Here is a 19,749-nt window from a genome sequence, read left to right on the forward strand (position 1 = left end):
GAAATGGGGCTGAGGACATAATATCTTTGCCTAAAGTCCTGCTCATAGAACTGTTTTCCTGTCATGTTACTAATTTTCTTAATTATACCAGACATCTTTTAATCTTCCATCTGTTTAAAAAAAATTATGACTCCTGGCTTATTTTATCTCATATAGTATGCTTTAGGCACACACACACACGTGACAGAAATATATCAGAACTAACCTTTCCTGACAGCTCTTAACTTGATGAACTAGTCCCTATAGTGGCTGTTATGCAGAACTTGCCATTTGCAAGGCTTGAGTGGTTTGTTAAATGACGTTCATTCTGAGAAGTATGGACTATCTGTCAACTACTGCCTTTTGGGGGAAGTTACAGGAGAGAAAGAACTTAAGACTCTATATATGTATTTCAAAAACAAATGTCTTATGCTGATTGCTGAAACACAAGATTATATTTGACTTAGTATCTAAGCTGTGTCTTCAGACTTTGAATATGGAGTCTTAACACAAAGATTCAAATGTAACCAGTCATTTTGTAACATATCTTAAGTAGTTGACAGCAACTTACGAGCAAGTTGTAAATATCCAACAAATAATGTGCTATTGTGATTGTAAAAGACACAAAACAGTCCTTGAAAAAGCAATCCCTAGGATTGTAAATACTTTCAGTGATACTAAAGACTTTCATTAATACTTTACTAATAAGAATGTAAACTGCTTTTCGATATAAACAATATGAACTAAATATAATTTACTCATAATTATAAAATGCATTGACTAAATTTCCCCCCAAATAAATTAGCAAATCACAGGTGACCATGGGAATGGAATTCGTTTTTTATGGTGGATACTTTTTGTATAATTATGCACATGCAGAGTATAAGCCTACTGTAGATGGAAGCAGTGTATAGGATAGGAATAGCAGCAACTCTTTACAGCAACCTTAGTGCAAAATCCCAACTCCGCCACTGTCTAGTTGTGAGATCTTTGGCATATTACTTAACTTTGCCAAGAGTCTTTTTCTTCATTGCTAAGTAAAAAAATAAACTATCATATGAAATACTCATGGCTAGATCAGAATTAAATTTTTTTTTTTTTAGAAAGGCAATACAGTTTATGTACTGTTCTTATATATCACCACCAGTGGGGTTTAGGACAACACCTGGTAATGAGACATTAACATTTCTGTAGAAAAACCTTTGAATGTTGCTTTGATGGGACAGTCCCAGGCCATATAAAGTTAAAAGCACATTTAACCAAATATTTGTTGTATTCAGGAGATAAACAGGACAAGCAATGCAGGGGAACAGGGAGATATAATTAAGCTGTAGCTCCATGTACTTCCTATGGTACTAAAAGGAATAATTAAAACATCTTTTCATTATCATTAAAGAAACTATGGATTCTTTTCATTCCTTGATTCTAGTGCCATATACCTTGATTTAATTTGAAATACTAATCTACAAAGTTCACATTTTATATGCTATAGTTCAAAGTGTGTAAGGGGTAGTAACGAGACACAGAAGCGAACATTATAAAACCTATGACTTTAATATACTAAGTAGTATGGAACAATATTAGTATTTTATTCATGAAGACTATTTAAATAATATTTACAACAGCTTTATGTACATTTGAACATCAAAACATTTTTGCAAAGGAAAGTCACATATATGATTAAAATAATGTAAGACCAAATACATCCTGAGCCATAATTTTAACACCACTAAATTCTCCTGATTTTAAAAAAGCAGTAGTGATATTTAACTCACTATTGTTTTCTTAAAATTACCTAATCAACCTGCTGCAGAATAGCAAAAATGAGCTACCACCATGATGATGTAGAATTTTAAAAGGTAGCCAGTATTTTAGAAACTTAAAACATAACCTTTTCTGTTAAAATTTTTTAGTTGCTTAGAATACAAAAGAATAAAAGTGAAGGAATTTCATTTTCCGCTTGCTGAAGCTATTTTGGTAAAGCTAGTTTTAAGCTGGTCTTCTTCAAAAACTTTAAGTACATTTCTGCAAGGGTGCTGGTAACAAACCCTCTTAAAAGCAGAGCTGTCCATTTAATGTCTGTTGATTTTGAAGTGATTTATCTTAGATTTCCTTTTGAAATGCTTCTTCCAAACTTTCTGACCATGTTTGGCTTTGCTTTATGGATGTTTCTTTTATATTCTAGAGAAGAAATAAGAAAATTTATAAATATGGTAAAAGCATCATTCAAAAAGGTTAGTCACCATTCAGTCTACTTTTAGAAATCAATTTCTCCATATTGCAAACTGAAGTTGTAGTGAATTATCCTTAATGACAAATCATTCTTTAACCTAGCTTTTGCTCTTCTTTTTTCTTTGGCAAGCACTGTAGTTTAGTATCATCTCCTACTTTTTTCTCCATAGCATATATTTTTTAATTCATCTCTTTTTACGCATGAGATACTTGATAATCTAATAGATTATTTTATATTATTAGAAAATAAGCATATTGGAAAACCCAATTTATCTTTGACGATTATCAAAACATCATTTTGTTGCAGAATTATGACTTCCTGGAGAATTTTTTCAGGAAATCCATGGGGCAGCACATATCTACACCAAATGCCATGTACATACTGCTAAGCATTATTAAATATGGCATGATAAACCAAATAAACATAGTAAATTTTACTTTATTGAGTTTTAAATTTGCATAAAAGATATTTCCATTGAACTTAAGGTAAACAACCGCCACTGGCTACCACAAGAAGTAAGGATGTACCAATGCAGTTTGGCAAAGCTATTGAGAAATGTAATATTACTGTGATGAAAGAGCAATAGTTTTCATGTTTTCTTAGAAACACTTGTTATCTCCTGAAACCTCTTTAAATCCCAAGTGCTAGGATTTTAAGTTCCTTTAGAGAAGAACCAAACTGGTTCTTAATGATGTTTGTGTCCATCACAGAACCTAGCACATAGTGGGTGTAAACACATACTTCCTGAAGAAGTCTAGGAACTGGAGTGCTAGGGAAACAGAAGCCTGGACACAAAGGCGGAGAAACTGAGTGGCACTCTCTCTTCTGGTTTTACTGAGGATGTGGTTTTGTTGACATGGACTCCCGTCACCCCCAAATGTAATTGAGAGGATGTATTCATCCCATCAGCATCTTTTTCAACCTGCTAAGCAGTGGTTCTCAACCTCTCTAATGCCGCGACCCTTTAATACAGTTCCTCATGTTGTGGTGACCCCCAACCATAAAATTACTTTCGTTGCTACTTCATAACTGTAATTTTGCTACTGTTATGAATCGTAATGTAAATATGTGTTTTCCGATGGTGCTAGCGGTTCTCAACCTGTGGGTCGTGCTAATGGGAGTTACAGCATGATTATAACTAGGTACTCGAGCCTGGCTGTAATTGTACAAGTGAGTCTGAGGCCAGATGATCAAGAATAAGAGGGTAATGGAAAAATTTCAAGTAGATATAGTTCATCTATAAAATATATTTAATCACAACCTATTAAACAACACCTTTCGCTAATAATTTCAATTAATTAGTTCAATTATTTATAATTCTTCTACCATGTGAAGCAGTATAGAAAACTAGAGAGATGCAGAATATAGTTTTAGAGATACGGTTCTGAGTTCTGGCTCAATCGTGAAGTATCTGTGCAGTACTAGCTTAGTGTTTTCTATTTTGTGTCTTAAGTTTTCTCATTTACAACATGGATAGTCATACTTACCATGTAATAAAGGTGATGAGTAGATAAAAGGAGATTCTTATGAAAGCACCACAGTACTACACATGTATTAGGTAAGTATGTTATTAAATATCAAAGTAAGAGCTCAAACATACCCACTGCCGGTCCATTTTCTTGAAAGTGCTTATCGCTTGAATTATCTTGTCGAACACGTTTGGCAAATCCAGAATTTTCCTCAGCAGTTAAAGTATTTGCTGCAGAACTTGAGAGAAAAGTTTTTTAGTTTAGTAAAGCATGTTTTATGTCTCTAAGTTTTAATACATATTCTACATGCAATAAAGATTAAAGATAAAGTAAAATTTTAGAGTATTAAGTTGTAAAATTGCATAGAAGTGATTGGAGGTGCTAAATACATTTTTGGCCGATAGAGAAATATAACTGTATGATTTTAATAATTTTTATTTGAATCAGAGATTTTGAGTGTAGGTGTATGCAACAATTCTGTTAGCAGAACACTTCTAGGGGTTCTGCTGGAATACCAGCAAGCTCTGTTATCCAAAGTGTAGTGACAAGGAGCACACTGGGAGTGAAAAACTAGGCTCATATTACAAATCTGGAGCAAGAACCATAATCTGGGGAATATAAACAAGATTGTCTGGAAACCTTGTTTTAAAATCAAAACATGGTAATAGACTGAATCTCTCTGATTATAGCAATTATAGAAACTGAAATGAATGGACCTACTTTCATTCGTTTAATCTTCAAAAATTTATATCAATCTCACATTATTAATGGGTTAAATTTCTAACTCGATTTGAATAGATGTATTAAACACCTATCATGGCCTCATGTTACAGGATATACAAATAAGTAAGGCACAGACAGACCACTCCTGTCTTGAAAACTAATGTAATGGATTTATGGTGGGGAGGGGAGAAAATAAGACACATACATAAAATAATACAAGGTAGAGTAAAATACAGTGCCACAGGTTTTCAAACTACAAGGAGTTGTAGGTTCCTGAGTTTAGAAGAAGAAAGAAACACAAAAGAGTCTGTGGATGAGATGAGTTTGATCTGGGCCCGGAAAAAGAACAATCCAAATCTTTGAAGCCCCCAAGAGGATCAAGCTTTAACAAGGTAAGATTGGGGTTTCAGAATAAACCTATCCCTGCTGGACCCCCAATCTTACCTTGTTAAAGTTTGATCCTCTCCACACTGATTCAAATAAGCTAATTTTGGGGAATTTCTGCCTAGTAAAGTTATATAGCATTTTACAAGCTTATATTAACTTGATAGTCAGTCAGATTAACAATTGAAGGCTTCCCTTTTATGGCAACAATGTGATCTTCTGGCAATCCTACTCATGTGGTAAACTGATGTGGCTGTATGTTTATGGAATAGGCAGAAGATGGGCTCGTTATATGCTCATTTAAAGTAGTCAGAAATGGCAATTTAATATGACAGCAAAAAAAAAAAAATAGGCATGAACACACTGAACGCTTGGGAAAATAACTCAACCTATGTACCTCATGCAGTCTGGAAGAGATGATTATAGTGTTCCTAATAGTGACTGTGCCTACTCTGTTCAAGAATGCAAATGATACCTCCCCCGAATGGTTACAAACAGGTACTAGTGTTATGCAAGTAAGCCAATCAGTTGTAGAAATACTGTATTCCTAAATGGTATTAAATAAACCAAGTCAATATAATTCCGTAAAAATATACTAAACACCCTTTTCTGATAATATGCGTATCAGTTGTCTAAGGCAAAAATTCTTTTTTGGTCATTTGGTGATTTTATTTAAGTATAAAGATCAGCGTCATTGGTTAATTTTGACAAGTGTTGTTTTTCCTTACAATTTACTTATCTTAAAGTTGTCTTTATTATTTTGTGGATTCTTCACTTTGGCTAGTTTTAGGACCTTTGTATTTTACTTACAGATTTTTACTTGAAAAATTAAGATTTTGAATAAAATTATCTGAATAAAACTCATATTTAGAATGAAATTAAAGCCTAATAAGATAAGTTGTATATTTACGTATAAGTAAAATACACTAAAACATTTAATGGATTTAGATAAAATAGTCCACTGATTAAATGTTTAACATTTATGTTATAAAGTTATGTCACATCATTAAATTAAAAAAGAAAACACACCTAAAATTAGTATATGATTCCAAATTCAAATTATGGTAGAGACTACATTGAGAAGAAAGCTAAAGATCCTCCTAGTTGTGTGCCTGATATATTTCCACACTATTAATAAAAATTAGGGCCCTGGCCAGTGTGGCTCATTTGGCTGGAGCATCATCCTGTGCACTGAAAGGTGGCATGTTTGATTCCCAGTCAGGGCACATATTTACCCAGGTTGTGGGTTTGAATCCCACCCCCCCTACAGGGCACATGTAGGAGGCAGCTGATCAATGTTTCTTTCTCATGAAGATGTTTCTCTCTCCCTTCCCCTCCCTTTAAAAAAAATCAAATGTCCTTGGGTGAGGATAAACAAGTTAGGATTTAACTGTTTGTTCTCTTACATAGGAAGAATGCTACTGCTTAACAGACATAAAGCATCTCATATTCTTTCAGCTGAGATAATTTCTAGTTGAAATTACTAGACATCTTTCAAAATAAACCAAAAATGTATAGGAAGGTGTGAGACCATTTCGGGATGCTGAGAAAGATTGCAAAACAAACAAACAAAACAACCAAAGAAACACAAAGTAAACAAAAACTCTAATTTAATTTATAAATAAAATTTTACATATGTATATATTGTATTTGTCTTTGGTAGACTGATTTAGTTAAAATAGTCTGCTACCGTAATATTAAATAAATTGAAATGATTAAAAATTCAATATTCTCATCTAACTAGTAACTAAAAAATCCAGGTTGGTAGGTTTTTTAAATATTCAGTGCTTTTGGACTATAATATTTTTTTTTTCCGGAGAGAAAAACTGATACTCAAAAAATAAAATAACTATATACATGGATCCTTTTCTTTTTCACCTTCAAAAATCATATTAGAATATAAACACACCTAAACATGTACATAAAGCTGCTAAGTGGAAAATACCAGAGTTTATTGCTTTCAAGCTCATGTAGATTTAATTGGAGAAAAAGAAGAAAAAAAAAGGTAATTATGTACATTTCTACCATTAATCTCTTTTAACCATAGTTAATGGCAGGATCTAATTACTGATACCAGAGGGAATGTAATAGAGCAATTAATAGGCTATGAGAAATCTTACTTTCTTTATGTGTTCTTTAATATTATTTCACAATATTAGTTGCTCATGTGGAAGCCTGGTAACATCTAAAACCACTCCAAATACACATTACATACCTGGACTTTTGATTTTGATAATGACTATGTTTACAGTTTAAAAATTATCTTAGCTATAAACTTTTGCCACATCTAAATGAACACAACAGAGGATGCTACCAGTGAAGAACAAGAAGTCACCAACATTAATTAATTGAAATAACACAATCAACACAATGGAAATTAGTGATTAGATGGATGAAAACACAAATTAGTCACAGATGAAGGTGAATGATTCCCATACATGAGCCAGACAAATTGCACAATTCAATTTTGTGCCATAGCAAAATAAAAAGTTTAAAATGTCACGGATAGGCAGACATTCAGAAAAAAACAATCCATGAGTTTTTAGTGCACATATTCTAAAGGCCTGTTGTACTTTGGTTGGAGGGAAAAGGGTACATCCTAAATGAACCTATGAGATGATACTCTATGGGGGACAAATCAACAGGCTTTTTGTAAATCTGTTTACATTAGCCCAGATGAGACTAGGTCCATGGTGGAAAATGAGAAACTTAAAACGAGGTTTAAGTTTAAGATCTTACACTCCTTTCCCCACAACCACATGTCAAAATAAAAGGGAGAGTAAGCCAGACCCATTTTAAAATACAACTATCTCATCACTGCATTTAATGTTGCAGGATGTAAAGACTATATAAAATGGACTTCATGTCATATAACTCAGTGTATTTACAATTTTTTCCTTGCCTTTGATTTTTAGCTATTTTACTGCTATGTACACAGGTATATTTTTCTTTATATGAGTGCTGCTTGTGGTTTGCAATGGTTCTTGAATCTGTGAATTATCTTTTGTCAGTTATGGAAAATTATTAGTCAACATACTCTCAAATACTAGTTTCCACCATTCTTTTTCTTATTTCTTTCTGGGACTTAAAAAATACATACAGGTGTCCCTTATTTCATTTTCCTTGTGTCCTAAATTTTCCCTTGGGCTCCATATTTCTTTCAGTTTTCTCTATATTTTCTATCTTTTTATCCTTTTGTACATAGGTTGGGCTTTTTTTTTTCTTCTATCAATCTATCTTCTGGTTCAATCAACTCTCTTCTGCTGTGCCTAATCTGTTAAAATAGTTTACTGAGTTCTTGATTTCAATAATTCTATTTATTCAGTTCTAGAGTACACATTTGATTAATTTTTAATAGAATATAGTTCTTTGGAAAATTATCATCTATTTTGGTCAACATTTTGCTAATCACAGTTCAGATTTTAAAGTTCCCTATCTGATAATCTCAATATCTGCATCACTATGAATCACTGCCTCTCTAATTTTACTTCTCTTGATTTTCAGTCATTTGGTCCTGGTGTCTCCTGGCATACTTCGTAATTTTTGCTTAAGTACTAAACATGGTTTTTGAAAAACCATAATTTTCTTCTGGCAAGCAGGCAGAATAGATCACCTTAATCAGAAAAGGGACTGAGCTGGTGTAAGGTCTGTTTTAAGGCTTTTAAGAATGGGTCTATTTACAGTTTGCCCTACTCTTGGACCACAGACTTTCAGGGATCTCAAATAAAATCCTGGTGTATAAGCTCTTTCTCCATGTTGACTCTGGAACAAGAATTCTTGTGTCTTAGTCTCAAAAGAATGTCCAAACTCTGCTTAATATGTTACTCTCTTAGCAGCTACCTTCAGCTTGGTTTCCTGAACTCTTACTCCACAGAGTTTAGAACTTGGCAAATAAATATCTGGAGGGCAAAAGCTACACACAAGGATTCTGTGTCCCTAGGGCAGTGAGATGGCTGATAACCTGCAAGCTCCCATTTTATACTTGGCCTCCACATAATGCCACAAATTGTTAAGTGCTAAAAGGAAAAGAGGCAGAGAAGGTCAGGCTCTCTACAGCTTATTTTCCTTTTCTCTGGGATCTGAAACACTCAAATCCTGGCTGCCTTGGTTATTCTTCAGTGCCAGTCAAGCAGCTACTGGCTGTATTTTATCAACTTTCATAACTTTTTTTTGATGGGTAGCTTGGATCGATACAAGCTATAGTGTCATAGCTGGAAACAGAAGTCTCTTTACTCATTACATTTCAGCCATATATTAAAACGCATTAAAATAATGTAATTTTAGAACATAATAAATTCGGTAATGTCTAAAAGGAAAAATACCAAATGAATAAAAATTGTACCAAAAGTTAAAATTAAATGACATTTTTGAAGGCCAGAGACTTAAAATTTATTTTTAATAATCTGAAACATGGAATACTTTATGCAAATGTCAAGTGAAATACTTGGCTTTATCAAGATCTCCCTTTGATAATATAAATCCTGTGTTGCATTCAGAGAAATTTATTATATGTATGCTTAAATATGAATTAACAGTTTAATTATAAGAAATAAAGAAGAACTGCAGGAAACAAAGGATAAAGGTGATCTTATGTAAATATGAAGTCTGAGCCAGCTCCTGTTTAATCGTACCTTGTTAATTTCCGTTTCCTTTTGGCAGCAGCGGTCATGGCCATGTAGGATGGTACTATGCTTTGTACAGGCAGAGGATGTTTCGCTGAGAATGAGGAAGGGGCAAGCCTGTATATCAACAAAAAATAAAAAGCAATTTGATTTGTACTACGGAGTGGGGCCATCCACTTATGTAATTGGAATACCATTTCATATTACTATATAGAGGAAAACATTATACTATAAAATTTCCCTTGCTTACTCTGGGATTTTCTTTTCTCACTTTTACACCATAGACAGATTGCTGCATTCTGAACAGCAGAAAAAGGCGAAGGTATCATTCTCCTCATATTTAGATTAGTTGCGATAATACAGATGAAATGAGAAGGGTATGTATGCTTGGATGACATGTAGTCAACCATACCTTAGACGTAAGACTATTTCAGAATATGCTGAGGTTTGCTAAACATCGATAGAAATTGTGAAATTTCCTGTACTGAAGATATTAGTGAATAATAATCAGCATGGTAATCTTTCAATGATGGCTTGTAGCCTGATTTCAGCATGAAGAACAAACTACATATATATGTTAAGGTCTCTTCAAGCCTAAAGAGGGTCAATCAATTTAATATATCAAATTAAAGACTTTAAAACTGATATATGAAATACACTTCAAATATAGCTAAAGGGGGGAAAAAAGCTAATAGTTTAAAGGCTACCAAAAAAAGGACAAAAGTCAACAGGTACTCTTTTTCTATACCTTTGTACAATGTTGTTGTTTGATACTGACTGTTGCTCAGGTAATTTGCTGTTCAATCTCCTGGTGTCTTCACATATAGTAAACATAGAGTCCAAATCCTCCTGTTTATATTCTTTTCTCTTGCTGACAGGGAGATCTACTTCACATGACATTTTCAGAGAATTCTCACTGTATATATTTGAGCCGATGGCCTGAAAACTCGTAGTACAAGATGATGGTTTTAATAAGGTCACTGTAGATGGATTTTGCAAAGGTTTTCTGCAGCCTTCTGGGGTATACACAATAGGCTGAAGTTCTTGGCTGAAAGAATCATTGAGCTGTATACTTTCAGACAGTGCAGACTTTGGGGTAGGTTCTGTTTTCAAGGGAGAAGACATTAGTTTTCTTCGAGTTCTTTTTTGTGAAGGACTGTTAAGCAGATTAGATTCACTTGAAGATGTGCCTGTTCAACAAAATTAAAAAGAATCTCAATAATGTTGCCCAAATAGTTTTTTAAATTAAACTTATTAGGGTGACACTAGTTAATAAGACTATATAGGTTTCAAGTGTACATTTCTATGATATATCATCTGTATATTGCATTGTGTAAAGTTTTCCAATAATCCCATTAGTTAAAAAAAATATGACCAAGCCCTGGCTGGTTGGCTCAGATGGTTGGAGTGTTGTCCCATATTCCAAAAGGTTACAGGTTCGATTCCCAGTCAGGTCATGTACAGAAGGCAAACTAATAGTTGCTTCTCTCTCTCTTTCTCGTCAATAAAGACATATCCTTGTGAGGATTAAAACAAAACAGATAATAAAACACATTTTCTGCCAAATCATAAAAATTTGAAAGAAAATAAGTTGGAAATGAAAAAAAATCATTTATTGCTAATAACTTTATAAAGATTTTATTACAGAAAATAAATAACATATGGCTAATATAAATATTATTTCATAGATATAGCTATCTTGAAATATTGAATAATTATGAAAACAAATTTCCAACTAATTTCAATAAAATTCACAAGCTATTTCCAGCTTTCATGTTTGATTTAGGTTTAAGACAACAATAAAGTATGCAACATTTTTAGGCATTGAGTGTTATAACTTGTTCTATGGTAAAATATCACCAGTTTATTACTAATTGAGTGAATGTCTAGTCTAAAGCAAAGAGAATGGCAATAACCAATGAAATCCAAGGTGAATGAAAGGATTGTATCTGTAACTATACCACATAATAATTAATTAATTAAGCATTCTGGTGGCTTATTTCCTGTATCATAATAATTCACAGGCTTGCAAAAATTAGATTAATACCAAAGATAAATAAACCTAATTTGAAGAGTTCAGAGTACTCTTATTTGACCTTTATCCCTCTGATAAAGCAAGCCTCCCAAATGCCAGGAAGTACCACGTTTAATAAACTTTTCTAGGCCCTAATCCTACAACTTCTGTAGCTTTTCAAAATGATTTCCCTACTCCTTCTCCAGCATGTGTTACTTTCTGTTTCCTCCATCCAATAAATGTATACATTTCCCCAGGGATATGTACTCGACCCTCTAGTTTTTTTATTCTATACTCCCTTATTTGTAATTATCCTCTTGCCACCTTCTCAGTCACCTGGGTCTCAAATAAGAAGATATATATATTTTTTACCTTTTCCTTGCATTTTCCAATTTCCACCAATCCCACCTCTCTTACAGTTACACATAATTCTGACTGTGTGATTCTTCTAATTAAGCACTTATAGTAATCTTTAAATAGAAATATAATATATAGAGATTTTTAGGAGAGTTCTTGTTTATTGGTCCAAAATTAAGCGACAAATTGTTTTGTTTAAACTCAGGTGTAAATTCCCACCATACTAGACATGTTTTAATATTTAAGTACATAAACACTTCTCAAGCACCTTTTTTTTTAATATACAGAGTAATGACCTGGTTATATACATAACAATAAGTTGATCAGCTGCAGTGTGCCTATATATCCTATTTCTTAACTATTTTTTCTGCTCTGCCTATTTCATTCTGGTGAACTTCATGATGCCACATGAAGTAACTCTGCAGTGTACTGTCCAGGGAAGAAACTGTAACGTGCACTTCTGCCCATGTTTTCAAATCATGCAATAAAATTCTCAACTGATGTTATATTTGCTTTATTATATAACATTAACACTGAAAGCCGAATAAAATTAGTGTGATATACTATTTCAATAAAGCAATTCAAACTTTCCAAGTTAGAAAATATACTTATAGCAATCACCAACAGTACATGCATTATTCTTTTTAAGTTAGTTGACAATAGGCTCTGCTATGGCTAGGTTGACAATTACCCTCTAGGAAATACAATTTAAAAACAGGAAGAAAAATATGATCCCTGTTCTACTAAGAAATTTTACTTTTCTGAGAACTAGATAAATGAGATCCAGATCTTAAAATAATTTTCCACTACCTTTAACATGACATTTGTCAAATTTTCCATTACCAGATATTTTTATACTAATGCTGCAGTATAAAGACAGTTACTTTTCTCCACTGTGCTGCTACCACCAATTTGGTGGCTATTAATAGCTGGAAGATTAACTTCTTTTCCCATGAGAGGCAGCAGGGGTATATAGAGGATAGAAAACTATAGCGAGGATAGAGAACTGAATTGGGAGTCAGGAGACTTGGATTCTATTTCTGGCTTTACCAACAACTCACTGAGTGACCTTGGGCAACTCACTTAAGCAGTGTGGGCATTAATACCCCCTAAAAAAAAGGAGATACTGCCTTTTTATGTACAGAGAATTTCCTAGGATTAGTTAATATCTATAAAATACTTAGGGTTCAAAGAAAGGCTCTAGAAATAAACAAGCTTCAACTGTTAGCATTACTACTTCACAGGGAAAGTCGTCACTGACTTTCCAGTATTCCATCAATAGCTAAAACTCACAGTTAAAACTTATTTAAAATAATGTCTCACTTTGAGTTCATCGGATATCTATCAAGGCTGATGATAAACTGTACCATAAACCAAAGGTACTGTTAAAGCAGGCACATGTGTTATTTAACTTAGAACACAATGAAACATGAAATCCCAAGGGATGAGGATCACCCAGAGACACTATTTGCTTTCACATATCTAGAGAGGGAGAATCTATGGAGTGGCGCTGGGCACATTTCCATGACGGTAGACCATTCATCCCTATTGCTTGTAAAGAGCGTGAACATGGGGGTTCTGCCATGGGACACTGAAGAATTATCTACTTGTTCTCTGGGATAATGTAAATGTACACCCAATATCAAATTTTGTTATGATCAGACTGAGTAGCAATTGTCAGTGAGAGCAATAGTAATGCTACAATGATATATCTTTAGCTATAATTCTGCTTTCCTGGCAGGAGATAACTTGAAGGAGAAACATGAAGATGGGAAGTTAATGAGGATTCAATACCACTGTTTTACTGGACCTGGAAGAAAAAATGCTACAGACATAAAGCATGTTTAAAATTCAAATCCAGACAGTTCCTTTATTTTTATCTTCTCAGATATTTAATACAGATAAAATAACAAAAAGAGAACAGAAAATAGATGGTCAATCAAGATGGTAGGCTGACTGTTGCTAAGAAAGATTCAGGAGATAACCAGAGCCCAAACAAGATTTAAAGATGTAAATACAAACTGAACAGTAAATCCACTGTGACTCCACTTATCCATGAAAATGAAAAGAACACAATCAAAAACTGTTATTTCACTTTGAATATAATTTATAAAATGTAATAAATGATTATTCTCCTCTAACTAGTTAGGTAATAGAGCACTTTAAGTGGATATAGCAAGCTGGAGAGTGCCGGGCACTATACATTTTACTAAACTGTAAGACACATCTAATATGCTAGCTCAAAGTCTATAAAAGAGATTTGCTGTATTTTTCCATAGAGGATATACAGTAACTTTCCAGAAGAGCAGGCGTGGGGCAGTTGTAGTTTCCCTTGATGCAGCCTGGGAAAATATTATCTAACAAGATTCTGTAATTCTTGTGTTTGTAAAGTAGAAACGATAAAGGAGGAACCTGGAGGCTGATTATAGTGCCTTTAAATGAGAAAAGAAATCATATAGTTACAACTTTCAGAACAAGGGAATCCAAGAGATGACTCTATTATTCTCAAAGTGCAAAATGACTTTGTTGAGCTGCAGGGAAAGAGAGAAGGCTGGTGTGAAAGAGGTGTGGTGAGTTCGAGGGAGAGGAGAAAGGAGAGGCAGCCATGCAGTGTTAGGGTTTATGGACAAGATGAGGGCTTGGATTTATGTTTTTAAAAACATTGCTCTGCTTATTATGTGGGGAACAGACTATGAATGGGCAAGAGAGAAAACAGGGAAATCAGTAACAAGGCTATTGCTATAGCTCAGGCAAGAACTAACGAGAGCTTGGGCTAGTGAGGCAGCAGTAGTAATGGAGAGAGGTGGAAAGGGTGCTTTAATAAAAAACTATATCAAGTAAATCCAGAACACATCCAGTGACATACACATACTAGAGGCCCGGTGCATGAAATTCGAGCACGGGCAGTGGGGAGGGAGGCGGGATCCCTCAGCCCGATCTGTACCCTCTCCAATCTGGGAGCCCTCAGGGAATGTCCTACAGACGGCTTAGGGCCACTCCCCATGGTTCTCTGCTCTCTGCAGGGACTACCTGCGGGCTGCGCTTGCCTACTCCTGGGTTGCCGTGGCGATGGCCAAGCAGGCCCTGCTGGGTTCTGCCTGCGGGCCGGGCTTGCCTGCTCCCAGGTTGCCCTGGTGGTGGCCAAGCAGGCTCTGCTCTCTGCAGTCAAGCTGCACAGCTGTCCTCGCTTCCCAGGGCCGGCGATGGTCCCAGGAGCCTGCGGGCGTGGCAGGCTTGGCGCCCATCCCCAGGACCCAGGCCGCTTGGAGCTGACCCACCCCCGGCTGCTTGGCACCTGTGTATGCAAATTAAGCCGCCATATTTGTTGGGTTAATTTGCATACTCACTCCTGATTGTCTGGTGGGCGTCGCGGAGGTATGGCCAATTTGCATCTTTCTCTTTTATTAGTGTAGGTGTGAGTAGTGGCCTAACAATCAGGAACAAAGATAAAAAGAAGGAAGTTCACACAAAGGAGTAGCGTTTATTAATTTTACACAACGTAAACAACAGAAATTGACCACTTCCCATGAAATCATGAACCATTTCCACATGCATAATTGCAAAAGTTCTAAAGGTCCTAAATGTCATTGCCTTAAAATTGGCATTCTCGTTACTGAAACCTGTTCCCCACCCCAACTCAACAGGCTTGAGGTCCTGTCCTTTATTGAGAAGCTCTCATTTAAGTAAATACAGGTGTCTTGGAATCTGCTTTCTTCCCTCTAGTTTAGATGCTCATGGACTTGAGGCAGCAGATACCATTTGGGGTTTGATGATATGATTTTTTATTTGGGTGTCATTTCCATGATAGGACAGGGAAAAGGAAAGAAGAGTGGGGCTAGTAGAAAATAGTTCCAGAACAAGGGTGGCAGATAAAAGAAAAGGTAATGAAAATGGACTTTGGCTCCTAGGAAGTTGTGAGGGGAATATTTAAGTTAATACATTCTCTGCAAATTCATCTCTAGACATCTTCAAACAACTGAAACAGATTATCTCCTATTCCAGACATAGATGTACTATGACTTCATATACAAGAACTGATTGCTCCACTCCTAAAACCTTGTATTCCATTCAATCCCTTAAAAAGGAATCAACACATTTTAATGTATATACAGTAAAGACTGAAAATGCAAAATGTGGTCCTGTGATGATAAAATACTATTTGATTTAGTATTAGAACCTTTTCTTTTTTTATAGGGGAGGATGATAGAAAGGCACTGAATACCTGAAGAATTTCTCACTAGAAGAACTAGCATTTGGTTGGCTTCATCTTACTTGTTTTGCTTTAGAAACAAAAGGGATATGAAGGTAAACTATGAAAAAGACAACCAATTTTAGCCAAGATGGTAACCCGAGTAGAGGCATCTAGCTCCCCTTCTAGATTCCCTTTAAAATGACCAATAGTAGATATAGGAGAAAACCTGCCCTTATGTTGATAATAAGGGAAGAGTATCATTTGCATATCCAACAACTTTACAAGGATATTGTGTTCCTAGAACTGGGAAAAGAAAGGTGTGGAGAATAACTTACAGTATTTGCCATTTCATCCTTTAAGTGGGACCCCTGGGAGTTAAGTAAAAGACATCTGCAGAATGTTACTAAAGTCCCTTAAATTAGGAACAGGGATGGGGAGTAGGTGCAGTAGGGGAGAAAGGGGGAGACAAAGCTATGGGATACAGCAAAATGTCAATATCTGAATATTAGTAGCAACACAAAGAGGCCAGAGATTCAGTCCCAACCCAGGTGTCTCAGTGTGGAAAGGAACACTGAACAGAAAGTGCCCAATACTGTGCGCGCCTTGGTCCCAGCATTGGTGGCCACACCACACACAAATAAAAACTTTTTGGACAAAGAGCTAGTTTCTAGCTGAGACTACTTGTGGCTATAGTTCCTTTTCTACTTTCCCTGGACTGTTAGATCAATGAAAAGAAAAACATTTCCCCCTATTTCTGAACCATAATTTCGACTTGATTATCAGCAAGTAATAGGCAAAAATATACTAATAAGCAGCACAGAGTAAACTCACTGGATCAGTTAAAGGATAACATAAGAGAATGATAGAGCTGGTATAGAGAGTCAGGCTAGAATTTCTAATAATCCAGATGCCACATTCTTCACCATTCCACAATATCAATCCCTACCACAGGGAGAATTAAATCAATTTTAAGACAATGGTTAAATAAAACATGGAGCATTCACAATTACACTGTTATTTCAAGCCATATTTTACAGATTATTTAGGGAAATGTTCATTAAATGAAGCAGTATACAAATTTTATATACAGCATGATGCCAATTTTGAAAAAAAAAAAAAAAGGCACCAAAAACAAATCAAAGCATACACGTACAGACCCTGCAAGCCAAAAATAAAAAATTAAAAATTAAAAAAAGGGGGGGGGGGCAGAACGATAGTCACAGAAAACAGAGCAGAAGTAAATATGGCACAATCGATTAAAATACAAGCTATGGTTGAAAAAAGTCTGAGTAATTTTATATTCTTTTTTAAAAAAACATTTTAATATCTGGGGTGGGAGGAAGGAAGCCCCCGGCTTTTTAAAGCCTCAGAAAATTCATAGGAATTGAAGGCATAAGGTGGTTTATGAGAGCACAGGGTGGAGCTAAATTTGAAGAATTGGTTGAAAGTCTATACAAGAAAGTAGTCCGGTTCCCCTGACCACATCATCATCACCTATACTTCCAAGTGACTACTCTTTCGTCACCCTTTTAAAAGACATAAGGTTTTACCCTCTGGAAAGGTTGCCTTGTGGCCAACACACATAGCTGACACCAGGGGGATTAAGTAACTTCTCAGTAATGAATGTATATAGATTTTTCCTCCTACTTCTCTAAAATACTGGTAGCTGTGCTTACATATCCCCTAAATGGGAAATCAAAGGGTTCTTTTTAGATAAACCATAACAATAAAAAGACAGGCATTTTTAGGTTTCCCCTAAACTGACTATTTTTTTGGAGCTATATATATACAATCAGAGGCACTAGATATTTGATGGGATTTCTTTCTATATGATAAGCAGAACTTATAATTACACATAGGAAAAAATAAAAGGAAACATAAATGTTCTTAAAAATTTAAAACATGAAGGGGAAAAATAAAAAAATAAAGGTTTTAAGATAAAGTTGAGGACTCATCTCCCAGAAAGAACAAAAGAGATACCAGAAGACAGAAAATAGAAGTGGAGGATGAATTCAGGAGATCCAATATCATATTAATAAGTGTTCCAAAGAATAGAAAGAAGGGAAAAATATGTATGTATGCATTTGTATGTAAGTATGTGTATGTGCATAAATACATATATGAAAATTTCTCAGAGTGAAAAGATAAAGGTTTCCAGAGAGCAAGGCCCACAGATTTTAGTCTATTCTAATGAATTAAAAAAGACCAACACCAAGGCATATTGTTGTGACATTTCAGAATACTAAGGATAAAGGAAAGATCCCCAAATCTTTCTGGGAGGAAAAAGTCACAAACATATTCACTCTTATCTGATGAATAAAAACAGCACAACAGTTAAGAGCAACACTCGAATCTAGAAGTTAATGAAGCAATATTTTCTCAGTACTTAGGAAAATTATTTCCAACCTAGAATTCTATACCTGGACAAATAATCAGAAAATAAAGATACTGCCATATATGCATTGTCTCAAAAAAATTTACCTCCTATGTACCAATTCTCCAGAATCTACTGGAGGATGCATTTCTGAAAATAAGAGAGAATAAGAAAGAAGATGGGAACAAAAGCAAACACTACATACAGAAACAAAGCTGTACAGGAAAAGAGTCTTTAACACTTCGTAGCTCACTGGGAACAATATTCACTTGAATAAACTCGAGAGATTTACTTAAAAGAAGATGAAAAACATTTTGGCAAGATAGGGCAAGACAGAAAATGCATATGTAATGTAATAAATTATTTCCAACGTAAAAATAAGTATATGCATAAAATTGGAAAAAGACAAACAAGAATTAGCAGTATAAATTAGAAATCCAGAAATTAAGAGAAAAAATTAGAAGAAACAGCTAAAAGGAGACTCAGAATTAGGAATCCTATATAATAAAAGGCTAATATGCAAATAGACTGAACAGCAGAACAACCGGAACAACCGAACAACTGGTCACTATGACATGCACTGACCACCAGGGGGCATGCGTGGAACATGGCAGGCATCAGCTGCGGTGGGATGGTGGAGCAGGTGAGTAGGGCACCAGACAAAGATGGGTTTCCAATAGCTGTCATTAGGTCGAGCCTCTGGTAAATACTGAAAATTCTTTGCTCCCGCGTGCTGAGGTCCTGCTGCCGGTGCGAGAGCCACTGCACACACCCGCTGCTGGTACCCGGCGCTGGTCCTAATCGCTTGGCACCATCAGCAGGTGCGAGTGGTGGTGCTGGCCCTAGTCTCCCCTGAGGGCTTCTCCACCTACCCCTGCTCTTGAGGGTCGATTGGGGCAACAGCTGCTGCTCACACCTGCTGCTGGCGCTGGCCTCAATCGTGCCTTCAGCAGGTGTGAGCAGTGCCATCAGCGTGTGGGAGTGGCGGCGGCGGGAGCGGGGCTGTAGGCAGACAGGTGACCGGGGGCATGGTGGGAGGGTCTGGGTGGGGGGATGCGGAGGATGGGCCAAGACTCCCCCTGTGCCTACCACAGCCTCACAACCTCACAGCCCACAATCCCTTTCAAGGTGCATGAATTCATGCACTGGGCCCCTAGTGCTATATTAATAAAAGTGTAGTATGCAAATTGTCCCCTCCACTGGGAGTTTGACCAGGGAGCGGGGCTGGCCGGGGGAAGGTGGGCCGGCAGCCGCTAGGGACCCCACCAGTGCACATTTTGTGCACTGGGTCTATAGTGAGTAATAATAAGTCAAGGAATACTTCCATAATTACAGTATTGCTAGCTTTCTAAATTATGTACAGACATTACTTTCCTAAAAAGATATAAACTGAGTTTTTAAA

The 19,749-nt window shown here is 35.7% G+C and overlaps 1 protein-coding gene across 1 annotated transcript in view; it reads right to left on the reverse strand.

Annotated features, from left to right (window-relative positions):
- Positions 1-2,077: 2,077 nt before the first annotated feature.
- KIF18A (kinesin family member 18A) overlaps positions 2,078-19,749 on the reverse strand; it is a gene marked incomplete at its 3' end in the record, with an annotated part of 80,673 nt that continues 63,001 nt past the window's right edge. Inside the window, exons 15-18 of the mRNA XM_080642031.1 lie at positions 10,159-10,600; positions 9,420-9,527; positions 3,813-3,919; positions 2,078-2,160 (exon numbers count right to left, since the gene is read on the reverse strand). Of these exons, the coding sequence (XP_080498157.1) occupies positions 2,078-2,160; positions 3,813-3,919; positions 9,420-9,527; positions 10,159-10,600 (740 nt within the window). The remainder of the gene's footprint in view (positions 2,161-3,812; positions 3,920-9,419; positions 9,528-10,158; positions 10,601-19,749) is intronic.

Source organism: Plecotus auritus (genome assembly GCF_963455305.1).
Source record: "Plecotus auritus genome assembly, chromosome: 9".
Taxonomy (NCBI): domain Eukaryota; kingdom Metazoa; phylum Chordata; class Mammalia; order Chiroptera; family Vespertilionidae; genus Plecotus; species Plecotus auritus.